Source organism: Ctenopharyngodon idella, chromosome 1 (genome assembly GCF_019924925.1).
Source record: "Ctenopharyngodon idella isolate HZGC_01 chromosome 1, HZGC01, whole genome shotgun sequence".
NCBI lineage: Eukaryota > Metazoa > Chordata > Actinopteri > Cypriniformes > Xenocyprididae > Ctenopharyngodon > Ctenopharyngodon idella.
This window is the reverse complement of record NC_067220.1, coordinates 34707931-34724964: the sequence shown is the minus strand read 5'-3', so window position 1 is coordinate 34724964 and position 17034 is coordinate 34707931. Positions and strand designations below refer to the sequence as shown.

General features: G+C 38.2%; 1 protein-coding gene across 2 annotated transcripts in view; it reads left to right on the top strand.

Moving 5' to 3' along the window:
* Positions 1–17034, top strand: part of ctnna2 (catenin (cadherin-associated protein), alpha 2) — a 455639-nt gene that overhangs the window by 434042 nt on the left and 4563 nt on the right. For both annotated transcript variants that reach the window (XM_051898161.1, XM_051898166.1), the window contains 4 exons: positions 5666–5817; positions 8638–8751; positions 12074–12255; positions 12629–12734. In XM_051898161.1, the coding sequence (XP_051754121.1) occupies positions 5666–5817; positions 8638–8751; positions 12074–12255; positions 12629–12734 (554 nt within the window). The remainder of the gene's footprint in view (positions 1–5665; positions 5818–8637; positions 8752–12073; positions 12256–12628; positions 12735–17034) is intronic.

The following is a 17034-nucleotide window of genomic DNA, read 5'->3' as shown; positions in this document are numbered from 1 at the left end:
AGGGTGGCTGGAAAATGAGCACTCAAAATATTATTCTGGCGGCGACGCTTTGTCCTGCCTCCCTTGTTGTGTCTAAACCATTACATTAGACTATTCTGACAGCCGGCTTTGTTTAGAAGTGCGAGCGGAATATGAGAGGAAGAAAATAACAGTCCGGCTTTCATGGAAGATACTGCAATGTTTTGTTATTATGAAATTACCACTTTAATGATATTATTACTGCTAGTTTGACAGCTAAGGGCAAAAAACAATGAATATTTGTGACGTCTGACCAACTAAAGATACAAATGGGCTCTTAATGTGTCCAAATTGATCTTCCTTGGTTCTTCTCATCATCTTCTACTCATATGCCCCATAAAGTTGTTTTGTTTCTCCACATCACTAAAATGAAACATTTAAATTTCCCTGTCAAAAATAGCAATAAGTCAAAGTGATGTGATAATGAGTGGTATGGTGGTTAGACCTTATCCAGTAATCTGATCTGCAAGGTGAGGATTCGAGCCACTTTCAGATCAGATTGTTTTGTTGTGTTTGCACAGTTTTGCCTTATTCCTTTAAGTGGATGCAATTCATTCTTCAGGAATTCTCTCCCTTTTGTGTATTGTATCATTCAAACCATAAATTGAATTCTTTTTATCCACATTGGAGGACATGACATTTCAGCCGTAGAGTTGATAATACCATCTGTATTAGGCTTCTATACAGTGAGTCACATGTACTTCATGTCACTTATCCGCTGCAACGTATGAAAAATTATGTTTAATTTGCGCTGCGTTTCATCTCCCTCTTTATCAGGGGCTATTAGAGACTTAATGAGAACATAACACAATACAGTATCCAACATTTCATTACCACCTTCACTCAAATAAATATAAACTGCCTACCTTAGTCTTTTTTATATAAAGATAGCGCACTCTTTTAAGGAAATCATAAGTTGAACATTTAATGCTCACCTGGCTTGAATAGAAAACTGTTCTGCTAAATGCTTCAGCAAAACTAAGAGGAATATCTGCATGCTTGATTGAGAGTGATAATTGAATTGTGAAAGGGCTGGACGCCCAGACTGGCTCTCATCTTCTCTGTATTCACTGTCTGTATTCAGTGCTTTTTGGTTGATTTCGCTTTTTTCCTGTTTCTGTCTTTGTTTTTGGATGTTGGTGCCACCCAGGGCTGTCATCAGGGAGGGGGGCAACTGGGAAAGTTGTTCCAGGCCCTTTGACGAGAGGGACCCACTGAGTTCTTCTGTGATATAGCCCACTCATTAGGCCCAGGGGAGGGAGGGCCACCCATAAAAATTTAGTCCGAGGCCCTGTGAATTTAAATGACAGACATGGTGCCACCACATAAATGGAATTGAACCATAAAGCATTACAGCATTGATTCTTCTAGACCTTTCATTATTGCGCAAGACTTGGCACGCAAAATGTCAATGAATTTTTGAAAGTTTGAAGGTTTGGGCCAGATGTAGTGTTGAGGCTGAGGGGTTAGCGAATTAGTATAATAGAAGTGCATTGCATTTCAATGTGTTTTCCATTTAATTATGATGTTTGCTACTCAACTAAGTGGATTTATCAATTTAATAATGGAGGGAATTCACAGGGATAGTGTTCTAGTGGGAGTTTCGTAGTTCGTAGTTTGGATTTTTATGACACTGAGGGGGAAAAAAGGTTGTGTGTCAGGACAGTTTTTTTTTTTTTTTTTTTTTCCTGATTTCAATCTCTCACAACAAAAAGTCAGACTATCATTCTTACAATTCTGTAAGTTAGTAAAAAACTGTTCTATTTTCTCAAAACTGTCTGGCACTTTCCTTTCAATTTAACTTTTTGGTTTGGTTCCTTATCGGTAGACAGCCTAATTAGGACGTACCGAACTTTATCCTGCCTTTTTTTATTGTCCCAAGGCAGTGTAAATATAACAAAAGTGTGGCTGGTCCAAAGCTCTATAAAGATACACCGCTGAAGGACCTTCAGCACATAGCACTCACGAATCTCGAATCGTGTCCTTGAGCCTGAAAATCAATAATCTAATAGCAAAGCCGTGATGACTTTCCCCTCTCTCTTTATCCTTCCCATCCTTTCCCCGATCCAAACTAATCTTCATGCGGGAAAAATTACCCCATCATTAAGGTTATGCTCAGGCCCCCAGTAGATTAAAAATGAGAAATATGGCTGATGTAATAGTGCCAAGTAGAAGGCAGGAGTAGCAATACTGTCATGGAGTATGGCAGAGTGAGTAGGGCTCATGCCAAAGGGTGACCATGCAGAGATGAAATATGGCCACCTAATCACTGCCCTCCGTCTAACACACATACAGAGACTCACACATGATTTTTATAGCAAATATAGTGTTTCACTGACAGGTTGAAGGGCATGTTTGCTCAGGTACTAAAAACAGCAATGGTTTCATACAGCCAAATGACCCCACAAAATGTTATTCCTCAGCACGTCACGACCCAAGAGTCTGCATGGTGAGACACAGGAGGCATGCAAAACAAGAAGGATAATAGAATTAGTCCATGCCTGTCTGCTACAATGAGTCCAATAGTTTTTTCTTGAAAAAGAAAAGGGAAGAAAGAAAGAAATACGGATCCCGAAGAAAGGGCAGTGCTAACTAATTCCACAGCCGAAGGGGCAAAATGTAAATGAAACTAAACTACAAGTGACCTCATTGTTTTTAAATGAATTTGTTCTCCATTTCGAATTACTTGCAGTGTTTTGTAGGGCCTATTAGCTTTAGGAATGTCTCATTGCGTTTTCAAGTATTTCATTTTGAGACCATTAGGCTGGTCTGACCTCAGCCTCTCGAACTAAAACTCAGTTTGAACATTTTTTGTATAATTCAAAATGCTTTAATAAATAAATAAAAACATTTGAAGGCTCATAGAACAGATCTGACTGCTTGCTTTATCTGGAGTTAAACACTTTAAAAAAATAATCCTTTCCAACATGGTTTTCATTAGCTCCTTTCATCATTTCTCACTGGTCTGAGTTAAATTTGCTCCTCACTAGCAGCAACTTTACTCATTAATGGCTTGAAGAACATTTAAATATTTCTATTTAAAAGTCACAGCAAAATTCCCTAAAGCTCATTTTACGCCTCTACAATAAGTGGATTAAAATGAATTAAATATGTGTTAAAGCAAGATGGGGTTGGAATGAAGAAAGGAAATCATATAAAGAGCCTTTACTGCACCTTTTTGAATCTTTTGCAAAATTTTGTATTTTTTATGTGTTCATTTGAAATTCAAATCTAACCTTTTCCGATACACATTCTGAACTTGTCCATTTTAGAAAGCAAATAGGCAAAATTGCTATCAAAATAGATCGTTTACTGGTCCCCTTTTAGTCAATCTCAAGTCAGATGCCTGTAATCAAAACCATCAGAAATAAAGGTTGGTCTTTTCTTCGAGATCTGCATCTGCTGTTATTGTGAATGGCTCTCTAGGCTTGGATTTGGTTAGATGGTTGATGACAACACTCTAAAATTTTCTTGTCACAGATGTGTCCTCACAAGACCCACCTTCCCCACGGAGAAGTGTATCTTGGGTCATAATATCCCAGTTGCTGGCTTTTAAAAATCTTCCCCTCCTCCATACATGTGTTGAATATTTTAAGAGCATCACTTTGGAGTTTGCTCAAGGGTTTAATACGAGGCTTTTTACCGTGCCCATCTTTTTTTCATCATCCACCAAGTGGTCCTGGACGTTGATATGAGCTTGACTTGATGTCAGGGTTAGATCACAATATGGTTTCCCTCCACCAGCGACATTTTCATGAAAACGCAAGACATTTACTTCACTTTGGAAATTACACCCTTGATGTGCTTGGCCACTTCCTCAGAGTAGGCAGGCAGTGTTTGGTCCGAAGGTTGAGCACAAAGGAAGGTACCTGTTGAATACAGTCTAACTAGAGGCATTAATTTATTAAACATATTTTTTACTCTAGAGTCGCCAAGGTTTAAAGCTCATGATTCATAACAGGGTTGTCGGAGCCCTCTAAAATGCTATTAACATTTTATATTGACATTTCACCAAAATTAAATTGACTTAAAAGGCTTCATTCACTATCTTTAGCTGTATTTTTGTCAAAACGGTTGCGCTAAGGGTAAGTGGTCCAAACACATTTGTTCAGTGTAAACGATGAAATACGGCTCATCGGAAAAACAGATCAAACTAATTTCACATTAGCAGACCTTTCCAAATCCTCCAGCTGCACTCAATCAATGTCTGTCAACATAGTTCGTACTCAACTCTTCGTCAAACAATCCCTTATTGCAGCCAGAGTTTAGTGGCGTAGGGGAAGATCTCGCTACCTGTTACTGAAAAACGGTGAATGCGGAGGGTGAATTCAAGGAGGATAAGGTAGAGAGCAAGAGGATGTGATTCTTGGTAACACTGTACAATAAGTAAATGTTAACGTTAGTTAACTCTTTTAGTTAACATGAACTAACAAATGGAAAAAGCTTTTAGAGCATTTATTAATCTTAGTATTAATTTCAACATTTACTAAAACATTATTAAAATATAACATGAACCAACAGTTGTATTTTTTATAAACTAGCATTAACAAAGATGACTAAAAACTAGGGGTGTAACGATACCCTCATGTCACGATCCAATACATCACAATACTGAACTCACAATACGATATTATTGAGATACTCCACGACATATGGTAAATGGTTAACAAAAAATGTACTGTTTAAAATGCTAAATTTGGTATTACATTAAGGGTGGAAATGAATAGGTTTGGACTTGCTGGTAACCCAATGCACAGGACAATGGTGACACCAGAATAAAAATAATCATGATTCTGAAGATTATTTTAGACGAACATGCTTGCACTCTGTCACTGATTAGATATACTATTTAAAATAATGTAGGCCACTTTTTACTGGTAACATAAGACATTTGGCATTAGTAGGACCCACATTATATTCAACATTAAACTACTATATATAATGTAGTTTTTTTTTCTTCTTCTTCTTTTTCTTCCCCCTCACACAGTAATTTTCATTTTGGGTGAACTATACACAATACATATTGTCACTATCCACGATACATATTGTTGCATTTTTGTATTGTGATATATTGTGACACGATATATTGTTCCACCCCTAATAAATACTGTAACAAATATATTGCTTGCTCATTGTTAAATAATGTTAGTTAATGCATTAACCAACAGTAACTAATGGAACCTTATTGTAAAGTGTTACCTCATTTTTTCTTGGGTTAAGGAGGTCTCACTGAGGCCTTTTGTAGAGTTGCTATGCCTCGGCTCCCTGATGTTCCCAGCAAGGTGAAATGGTTAATTGGCAGACATAGGGCACCCTTTCCACATATTTTCAGGGTGACATTTTCTCGTCTTCCTCTCCCACTGCTGTCCATGTCCTCGGGCCTGACTGACAGGGAGAAGACGGCAGAAATAGATGTGCCTGCCTGAATTTCGACACTTAGCTTCTTAAGATCACATATTCTCCATTTTTCTCACCTCTCACTCTGTATTTTCTCTGATATGTTTTGCACCTGAGGGAAAGACTGGCTTTTGAGGGATGCATGTAATCCCTTTTTTTGAAATGTTTTTTTCTGTGTATCTGTCTTTCTGTTTTTGCTTTTTCTCAGCCTCTTGCTCACCTCAATACTTTACGTCCTTTTTCCCATCAGTGATGCCACGCTTTGCAGAGCAGGTTGAGGTCGCCATCGAGGCTCTTAGCACCAGCCCCCCGCAGCCATTCGAGGAGAACGAGTTCATCGACGCCTCTCGCCTCGTCTACGATGGAGTGCGTGACATCAGGAAAGCAGTCCTCATGATAAGAGTGAGTAGCGTACAAATTAGAGAACCACACGAGGTGCTCGCTCTTCACAAGCGGGGCTTTAACTCTGCTCATTGCCCCAGAGGTTTGTATTGATAAATAACAAAACGAAACATCAAACACATTTCATCTCAAAATAATGTAGCGGCTTATGACTTCACAGGGCCAGGGTTCTCAACCTGAGACATCCGCGAACGTACAGAGGATTGTTGGAAAGGTTATATAAAACATATCAAATTTTCTTAAACAATTCATGACATTTCTATAGAAATTGTAATTGTTTGAATGAACTTTAAACTAATTATCTGTTAAGCATTATCATAATGCAGGGTTTTTGATGCCGAGGATGATCCTTATGATGATCCAGAATAAAGACCCATTTGTACTGGGTGAAAACATGTTTCCAAAACTAAATAATTGGCTTTTATATTGTTAATGTAATGAAGCCAAAGCACATTATTAAAATATTATCTAGAGAATATTTACTTGCGATTGAAAAGGTCACTGTCAGATTATGTGATTTTGACTCCTATTTTCGTGTTGTGGACAAGAAACATGTCAGACTACATGTTGCTTCCCGACCAATCATCGCTTGCAGTCTTTAATGACATGTGTGATGTCATAGAGAAGGAGGATCTAGTGGCTGACTTCTGTAAACAAGAGCGTAAACAAACTATTGAAGCGGCATGTTAGCTTAATGCTAATTCCAGTATCGAGCATTTATCATTTATCATTTATCTTTTTTTACTCTGTTGTGGTACTCAAGGAAACATCATAAAGGTAGGAGAATTATTGCCATAGCTCTACGTTCCTAAATTGAATAATTCCACCTAGCAGCACCATTACCATCGTCTCTCTCTTGTTGTGCCATGTTTGAAAGCTGTGTACGGAAGAGCTTCTGTGCTCCTATTGGTCAACTTCACAGATGTGACAAAGCCCGTTGTGGAGGACTGAAAAAAATCAGTGGCATCACGACAGAAAGACTAGCAGACGCGGCGTCGGTTATTGTTCACTATGACACACTATACGAGATACAATCGATTCTTGTGTCCCGACGCCCATTGTCATTTAAAATGTAATATAGTAATGTAATATACGTTAATGTTCTTAATGAAAGTGTTTCAGGGGAAAAAATCACATCTTTATATTGGGGGTCTCTGGGTCTGTAGCAGTTAAACCCCTGGTATAGAGCACAAGCGGATGCACTGAATTGTGAAGTAATGTTAAATGTTATCATATATGTTGTATACAGTATGCCCTGGTTATACAAAGAGTATGTTAGACTGCTGTTTTGTTATGCCTTTCCTCATTGTGTATATTCTGTTTTCCAAGACTGTGAATAGTTCGATATAAGTAACAAACACGTCTTTTTGTTGCAAAAAGACAGTTTCTAAGATGCACACTTCCTCTGTGGGAACATCAAATAATATTGAACAGTAAATAATAATTTATCAGTAAATAATGTCAAGCTGAGTTTGGAGATGGTTTGGAACAGAGTGATAATTGTAAATAGAGATCCTACTTATTTTTTTTTTTTAACTTTTTTATTGATTCCCCGAACCACCCCCCGCCCCAAAAATGAATCACAAAGATAGATCATGCAGAGAGCTTGTATGCTTTCTGCTGACTAGAAAAGCCATTGCAATCACCATGTGCTGGTAGCTGCTTTTAAGTTTTGAAAATAGTACAGCTCCCGGAGTAGAATTGAAATGAAAGTACCAACATACACACACACACACAGTTATTTGTCAAGGATTGTATCCTGCTGAAGAAACATGGGAAGAATAATCAAACCAAGATGGGTTTTCACACAAATTTACACTCCTTTTTCATTGTCTATACACTGTCATGTCTACGTGAAATCTCGATCCACTGGGATCTTCATTAAAACAAGTAACAAAGAAGACTATGCCAGTTTGTGATAAATTACTTGGCTCATTCAATCAAAAAAATATCTCTATAAGTTAGCGCCACTGCCACTCGGAGTGGCTGAAACAGTGGCGGCTGTCAAGATACACTGTCTTTTCTTTGTCTCCAATTTGCTCATTAGTCAGTTAGTGGGACTGATGTTGAAACTACTGGTAGGCAGAATACAAGAAAACAGATCACATCTAAACCCTGAAAAACCTAGAGGCCTTTCCCCCTTCACATATTGTTTGATCCCACTTTACGAGGGAACTTTTTTTTATATCATGAGAAAGCCAAAAGGGAATTGAATAACAATGATGCAAGTCACTAGTAACTCAAACTGTGGGACGAATGAATTATTTACTGAGATTTTACTGGTTTAATGGTTGACACGTCTTTATGTTGGATCAGAGGTCCTTCGCCCCTCATTGTGTGGCAGCGCACAGCCGGTTGTGACATCTGTCAAATGTTGTGTCCCAAATTGTCACCAAGTTGGAGCATTAGGACAGAGGACATCAGTGCTCTAGTAGAGTACATTTAAAATATAGATGTAAGGTCAAACGAGGCAAAGAAAGTTGTTGACTATAGAAACCCAGGAGTTAATGTCTCTCCAGACCAGTTTTAAAACTAAAAGGTGAAAGAAAAAATGAAATTTAGGAGACTTTAAAAGGAATAGTTCATCCTAAAATGAATCATTTACTGTACACACTCTCATGTTGCTCAAACCCGTGTGACCCGTATATGCAAAATGTGAATTTTGAAATTACAAAAAAACAATAAGAAGAGGACTTGAAATGACATGAGGTTGGGTAATTGATGACAGTGTTTATTTTTTAACTAAATGCCATAAAGGTATGGTGTGGTATGGTATGGTAACTACAAGGATGGTCATTATTTTGTTTTTTTATATTTCAGACTCCAGAAGAGCTTGAAGACGACTCAGACTTTGAGCAAGAAGACTATGACGCCCGTAGCCGCACCAGCGTCCAGACAGAAGATGACCAACTTATTGCTGGACAGAGCGCAAGGGTGAGTGACTCCTACCGTGACACACGAACAACATCTCTGGTTCCTCTGTCATTTCCAGCAGGTTTACGCACACAATACAAAACACTTATCACTCCGCTGAGCATGTCTGCTGTAAAATTACATCTAGTTTCAGAATAACAAGAGGGCCAGTCACTCAAGTGCATGCACATAACAATGTGTCTTTCACTTTTTCGAGAACGAAACATTATTTAGCCTCCGCTGCAAATAATGGTGAAAATTTTTTCTTGTTGCTTTTTTTTTTTCCCCTTCAGCACACACTGCAGTTACAAAATATAAAATAAATATCTTGTGATGTTTATGCTTTACATCAGGTCTGGCACATGGCTTCTAACAGTTCTTTTTCTTCATTATTTAACATAGCAGGGGAGCAGATGTATGTATCAAGATCAAATCCTCCATAAATTAACATAATTTTGGTTCCAGTTTCATAAACACTCTGTGATTGAAACTGTAAATATATAGCTCGGTTACAAACCCCAGTGAGAATTAAAGCGTCCTATGCAATGCAAAGATAGTTTCAAAAGCTACATTTGTAGCATTTTTAAATACTACATCAGCACTGCATGTATCCTTTTTGAAGAAAACTGAAGCAAGATAAATGTTGATTAGAATTCTTTCAATACAGCAAGATTTTTTACAAACATTTTCTTAGAAACATGTTAACGGCTAACTATATTCATTCACTTATAAGGTTTTGGTTAGGTTAGGCTGCCTTAGAAGGGAATGTAGGTTTTGGAACACTACAGTATATGCTTTAATATTTAATATAGCAGGGGACACATCTAAGATGGTGGACAAAGCAAGAGAAATGTTGATTATAATTCCTTTAATACAGCAAGATAGAAAGAAGTCTAATAAAAAAAGGCATTTACCTCAGCAACAACTGACAAATTAAATTTAATTAAATTAGGTGTGACAAAAAAATATATATTTCTCAGAATTGCTACCATGTAGAATGTTCGGTCATTTTAGGTTTCATTTTAGTTAGGATGCTGCCTTAGAAGGGAATGTAGGCAGCAATGTTGGTTTTGGAACAGAGCCTATATGTAAGCTTCAATATTTAACATAGCAGAGGACCATGTTTTACGCATCAGATGTATACATTTCCAGCAGAATCAAACTCTTTAGAATCATTTTGGTCCCAGTGTCGTAAATTCTCTCTGCAGAGACTGTAGTTGTTAAAATATGATTGCAATTGAGACTTCTGGCAATGTCACCCCCTCTGTGTGCTTGTGTCAGCCGGCATTTGATGGCAGAGCTCGCTGGGGTTCAAGGCTTAATCCACATTAGTGTATGTGTGAATAGTGCACAGTGGGCTGCTTATGAGACATTACAAGAATATCAGTATGTAGCCGTGGAGTACCGCTGACATTCACGCGCAAATACACACCATAACCCTGTTTGATACCAATTACTCTTGAGAAGAAATTATCTTCCATGAATGAGAGGAAATGATCATTTGTTTAGGAATAAAAGACTAGGCTAAAAGAGATGCTGCCGTGGAGGAGAAAAAACAGGGTCATTCCTTAAGAATAGCAACAAATTGACAAAAAGATGACCGTGGAAAAACATTTCGCTCACTGGTAAACTCGGTTCATTGGAGTTCAAGTGGCGCCGTATGCGTGGATGCTGAATGTTACATCGAGTGAATGTTTTTTGCAAATCAAATATGCGTGTCACTACTGTCATATTGATATAGTTGGTGACTTTAAGTTTTATGGATTTTGAGTTCTCATAAGAGAAAAATAAGAGCAGGCATTTGTTCACTGACTCACACTTTCAGACACACATATACACACTGCTCTATTTCATGGCTCCATGATAGGATAACAGTGCTGATAGGTCAGCCATAAAATTGAACTCTGGTATCTAGGCCACTTTATTTCAAATGAGAAAAATTAAAAAAGCTTTTTTGAGGGATTTCTAAACCAGAAGCGCGCACACACACGCACACATGAAGACGTTCAGCACACAATATGAGTGTGTTGAATGAATCGGCACCGGTGCGTATGGGGAAGGATTTGTTGGAGCATTAAGCTGCCTGCACCCTCTCTTGTTATCGGTTAGGAGCCAGAGAGATTTGGGATAAGTGAATTCTGGGCAAGGCAAGAAGAAGAAATAGGCTCTCCCCCTTCTATTCACCTTTTTCCATACATCACATCCACTTTTAGAACTAGAGTAGTTGTGATTAACCATGCAGGAGCTCATTAATGCTGATTGGCTGCTTCAAAGACATGCAAAGAGAGCTGATTGGCTCCTGGGATGGGTATGTTTCTGATGCACAGGTAAACTAGTGCGGTAATAACTTCCTAGCTAAAACCAGACAACCTTAAATATAAATAATGACCTTTAAATGAGCTTTAGTCATAACCAAAGCTAAAATTTAGTTACAGTCCTTTCGACCACTCTTTCAGATGCCATCGGACAGGCTTGTGGGATATCAAAGGCAGAGAAGGATATTCGCTTACATTTTATTCGGACACAGCTACCGTTACATCAGCCCTCCATTTGAAATCCCCAGGAGTGTGCGCTATCTGAAAAATAAATCATTTTCATCTTTTAATCGCATTTTCTCTGAGGACTTCTTTTCTTTTTAGTGTGTAATTGCTTGTTAAATAAACAAGCAAAAAGCTACAAATCTTAAATGAGCAGCTGGCTCTTAATTAGCTCTTATGTTATGACATCCTTTGGCTATGATGGCATATTGCCACTTATAAATTCAGACAAAACTGCGGAAAAGATCATTTATGAGTTGTCACACTACAAATTCAGACTTTGTATGCCACAGACTTTTTGCAAAACCCATCTTCCACGGTGATCACTCACTTAACGGCATCCAGAGTCCCCTGCCATGGTCTGGTCCATCCGCTCCGACAGAATGTTGAACAAATGCATAATTCATTGACTGGTGTAAGAAGTAAGGTAATTATACATTTATCTCACAAATAATACTGCGCCTTAATGGTGCCTGTGACCTTGCAAAGAGATTAATGCCCTTTCGGACTGGCTCAGATTCGCTACGGAGCAAGAATTTATTCCTTGACAAGGAGAGGGGGAAAGAAAAGACGATGGATTTTCTCTTTATGAGCATGAGATGTCATGGGGTTCCAGAAGGTCTTATGATTAAGTGTTAAGTTTCAAAACCTTATACTGAGGCATTTCAGTGGGGTTAAAGAAAGTCAACCTAAATGGAAATTACTTTCTTCACAAACTTTTAACAAGAAACAAGGGCACATGTTTGCACAATTGCAAAATGTGTGTAATTGATCTTTATCTTGTGTCCTGTCACTACCCCTCATAGGCCATCATGGCTCAGCTGCCTCAGGAAGAGAAGGCCAAGATTGCTGAACAGGTGGAGAGCTTCAGACAGGAAAAGAGCAAACTGGACGCAGAGGTCGCCAAGTGGGACGACAATGGAAATGACATCATTGTGCTGGCCAAGCAGATGTGTATGATCATGATGGAGATGACTGACTTCACCAGGTACCTCCATTCACATGTCAACAATGAGAATGCTGGAAATATTTAAGAGATAACATAAAGCCGGAAGGTCTCATTTCAACCTAAATTTTGTGATAATATTGGTACATTATCCTACAAATAAATGCATTACATTGAAATATTAAGAGCAAAGATCAAATATACATTCTTTAGGTCATTATATAAAAATATTTCATCAGAATGAAGCCATGTGGAAGAGTATTATTTATTATTTAGGTTACTTGCTCTAGCTGCTTCAAATCTGTTAGCATATTCAGGGGTCTTGCTTGCTTTCATGCTCTGTGCAGTTTGCTTTCGGTTTCGTTGTGAAGAATAAGCTAATAGAGTAACAATCTGGGGTTTTGTGCTACCGCAGGGGCAAAGGGCCTCTGAAGAATTCCTCTGACGTGATCAATGCCGCAAAGAAAATCGCAGAGGCCGGATCCAGAATGGACAAGCTTGCCCGTGCCGTGGCTGACCAGGTCAGAATACCCTTTCATTCCCCATTTGTCTGTGAGGATGTGAGATCAAAGCCCTGGGTTGTGTTTAAAATAATGAGCTCCTATGAGGTGTTGAATTTATTATTAGATCTTCAGAACCTGCTGACTGACACTTTTTAATGTTTAATCAACTGTACTCCTTGTAAAGTAAAGAAAGTATAAGGATGCGCTTATGAGTGCGTCAATGTGCATGCCATTTGCATTTTTACGGCATCGAAATCATATATGAACTCGCTGTAGCATCTATAATAACTAGGCTTATTTTGAGGTGTTTTTATAAGCAGTTGGATTGGTTATAATTAAGGAGCTTCAAAGACCTGTTATACTTACTGTGTGGATGAATCACATTTGTTTTGGAGATCTGGGGTCTATGGAAGAAAACTTGAGATGCAGAAACTCTTTCAAAGGAAATACAAACACTCATTTATGATCCATTAATGCATCTCTCACTTACTGTATGAGATCTCGCAGCTTGAAGCACCTGTCATCGGAGATCAACATGTGCTGTCATGAATAATTAAGCAAGATGTCTTCTCATAGGATGAGGACATGCAATCTCATGAATAATTATGAGACACCGGTGAGTCATAGGTGTAAGAAATAGCCACATCCTGTGACGTTCACATGAAGACAAATTCAAACCCAGGAGATGAAAAAAGTGAAAAAAAAAAAAAAAAAACCCATAAAATTTACTTTTTTTTCTTTCTCACATATAAATCTAATGGATGGTAACATTGTCTTCTATTATGTGCAACACACATACCTCTGTTAAAATATCCCTGCCCACTTAGGCGAGAAGTGTGGAAGAGGACAAAGTTGGTAGTGAAGGCTGAAGGTGTTGAATGGTTGTTTTTGGCAATCCATGTTTCAGTCAAAGGCAGAATGTTAAGTTTTGACTGACTGGTAAAGACAGGAATGAACTCAGCTTTGTTGCTGGCCAATTGACAGACCAACCAAGAGATCACAGGTCACCAGGGCTACAATTGTTTTGTGTGCAGACATGTTTAGACTTGCACCTATGATATACTACATAAATGTAGTGAGAGAACATGGCAAGAACATGACAGGAAACAAGAGAGTATTAAGACATAAAGAAGAATTAGCTTAGCATGCGGCATGTTGTCACTGCTTAGTGGAGTTGTGCAGGTGGAGTCACAGGTTTTTACACAAGCTTGGTCTTCATAGGGACGAGGGATGCCACTACGCTGCTGACTGCTCAATGAATACTTGTTCACTGATTACTTCACCTGACTCCACCTCCTTAATTAACTGCTACTCCAGAAGAACTGCTCTATTCTACCAACTAATTAGCAGTCTTACCTTAGAAAAAAAATTATTTTCCCTAATTTCACTAATCAAAGACACATCCTTAATGATATCTTCCAGCCCAAAAATCAATTATTACTTGGTTTGTTACACTATAAAACATTCCATTCTGTTTAATAAAAAAATAGAAATTGGTATCACAAAATGGAGCAGAAGGTTTGGAATCCTGCTCCTGAAAGATCAATATTAGCGAAGACTCTGACACTAATTAAACAGACATGAAAACATCTAACCAGGGTCTTCAGGATTGCTAAATAGGGGCCATTCTTACATTTGCAATCAAAATTATTCAGCCCTCTTGACCTGCAAGACATTTTGCTGCCAAGAACAACATTTCATTAAAAACAAATCAACAAAGGCATCAGTAAACTATTATAGAAAGTTTATTAATACACATTTAGGTTATTCTGAGATGGTTGATGAAATATTAAAAACATCAGATTGGCTTTAAACATTCATGTACAAAATTATTCAACCCCCACAAGTCAAATTTTGTTCAGAAATCTTAATAACCTCCAATAAATGTTGCCTGTCGGTGCTTAAAATCTTCTGTCCTCTCTCTACTGCAATTGTGGCCCATTCCTTCCAGATCACTGATAATCTTTGGTTACCACTTTCTTTCTTCAAATTCCACCAAATATTTTCAATGAGATTTCAATCTGAAGACTGTACAGGCCACTCAAGAACATTCTGCGACTGATCCCTGACCCAAGCTTAAGTAGATTTGGATGTATACTTTGGGACGGCTGTCCTGCAGGAAAGTCCATTGATCATCAAGCTTCAGTCTCTGCACCGAAGGCATCACTATCTTTGCCAAATTGGCTTGATACTTTAAAGAATTCATCATGTCCTTCAAACAGTCAAGATTTCCACTTCCTGCAACAGCAAAGCACCTCCATAACAAGACTGGAACTGGACCACCTCTATGTTTGACCATGGAGACGGTGTTCTTCTGCTTATAAGCTTTGCCTTTTTTGCACCAGACATACTGCTGATCCATGGGTGAAAAAAGTTTCAGTTTGGTCACATCACTCCATAAAACATTCTTCCACAACTCCACAGATCTATTCAAATGAATTTTAGCATATTTAAGTTGGCTTTTTATGTTCTTCTTGGTCAAGAGTGGCAATTGGCAAGATGTCCCAACATAAAGGCCATGCTTGTCTAGTGTTCTTATACTCTGCACTGAATTTTTTTTTTTTTTTTTTTCCTCCTTCTTCCATCAGGTCATCTTGCAAGTCTTTGGCAGTAAATTGAGGGTTTTTTCCTCAGTTGTTCTGATTAAACATTTTATTCGCCTTAATGATATTGTGCCTTTTCTTCGACACCCTCAACGTTTTTCTGGTACAACAAATTTTATAATAAATAATTGTAACCAAAGTCAAAATGCGTTATAATATTTGCTGATTCCTTGTTACTGTACATCTGAAATTGGTTGTTTGTCATGTGTTTTAATGCATTATACTTTCTAAAGGTGTAACATAAGTATTATAATGCATTATAACTGTGGTTAAAATTATTCATGAGACCATACAATGCATTATAAGGTACATTACAAGGCATAATTAATGCATTACAAATACTCAAATAAATCAAAGGTAAGTTGCATGTACAAAATATGATAGTACTGTACAATTATGATAGAATATATGAAAATTAAATTTACAGCACCTTGAAACTGAATAGAAACAAAAACAAGCAAAAACGCACCTGATGTGCATTCTTTATTCATCAGTTTGTAGAAGTAGTTAAAAAAAAATCTTGCTGAATATTTTTGTAGAAAAGGTACATTGCCATATTGCTTCAACCAAAGTGACTTGAACTCATCTGATGTTGTAATTACAACTTCACAACTCATTAATACAAACTTCCCAGAACAACTAGGGAACACACCATTAGCTCTAACTCTACAGGCAGGTTTATTTGATCTGGGATGGAGCTAAACTCTGCAGGAAAGTGGACCTCGGGGTGCTAGAGTTAGTCCTGTTTAGGAGCTAAACTTTGATGGAGATCGGTCCTCCAGGAGCATTGAACACCACTGAGCTATAATTAATAAAGTGTCTGAGCTTGACCAGTCTGGTATACCTGTTTAAAAACATATTTTCTTAAATTACATTAGCGCATTCATTGTCAAAAAGGGTACTGCATAATGGGAATGACCCTTTTGTTGTCATCAACACTGGGACGCTGATCAAAAAGATATGAGAAGCCTGAAACCTGCTGTGTCACCACTGGCCATGCCTCATGTTGTTTTTGTTGTTTTCTTGCAGTATTTCTTTCCCCTTAGATAAAGGGAAAAGAGTGAGGGGGAACCTGATCACACTGCTGATCAGAGTGTAATCCGAGTGTACAAGCACATCGAGATGGCCAGACAGTTTCTGCTTTTTAAAACAGAACACCCCTCCCTTTAGGTCAGTGTGTTCCTCCCGTAGCAGCGATCCATCCTCTCTACAGCCAAATGTTGTGTATATTGGGTAGTCTGAACAGGTGGCTTGACATGTCCCTTATCCAACCCACTAGCACAGTATTTACATCTAATGGCCATCTGGGGTTCTCAGGACGCATCAAGGGACCGCATTCATTTCAGAAAGAATCTCTGAGTAGGCGGTGTTAAACAGAACCGGGTGCTCAATAATCAAGCTGCTCCTCAGTGCTGGAAAAGACAAATCTAGAAACAAAGGACTTGGTTTGGTACATGTTAAATGACAGAATATCTTACTGCCATGGTTGTCAAAACAACTATGCTAATTAAAGCTATTCATATAACAATTAAAATAAATTTCAAAAAGTATTTATTTTTGGTGTGAATATCTGCCTAATTTAGTTACATTCTACCAAATGACAGGTTACTAACATGGACTGGACATGGACGCAAGTTTGTTGGATTGCAAAACCACTGCAGTAGAGCACTGCCAGGCTGGGTCGCAGTGGTGTATGTGTTCACGACAGCAGTCAG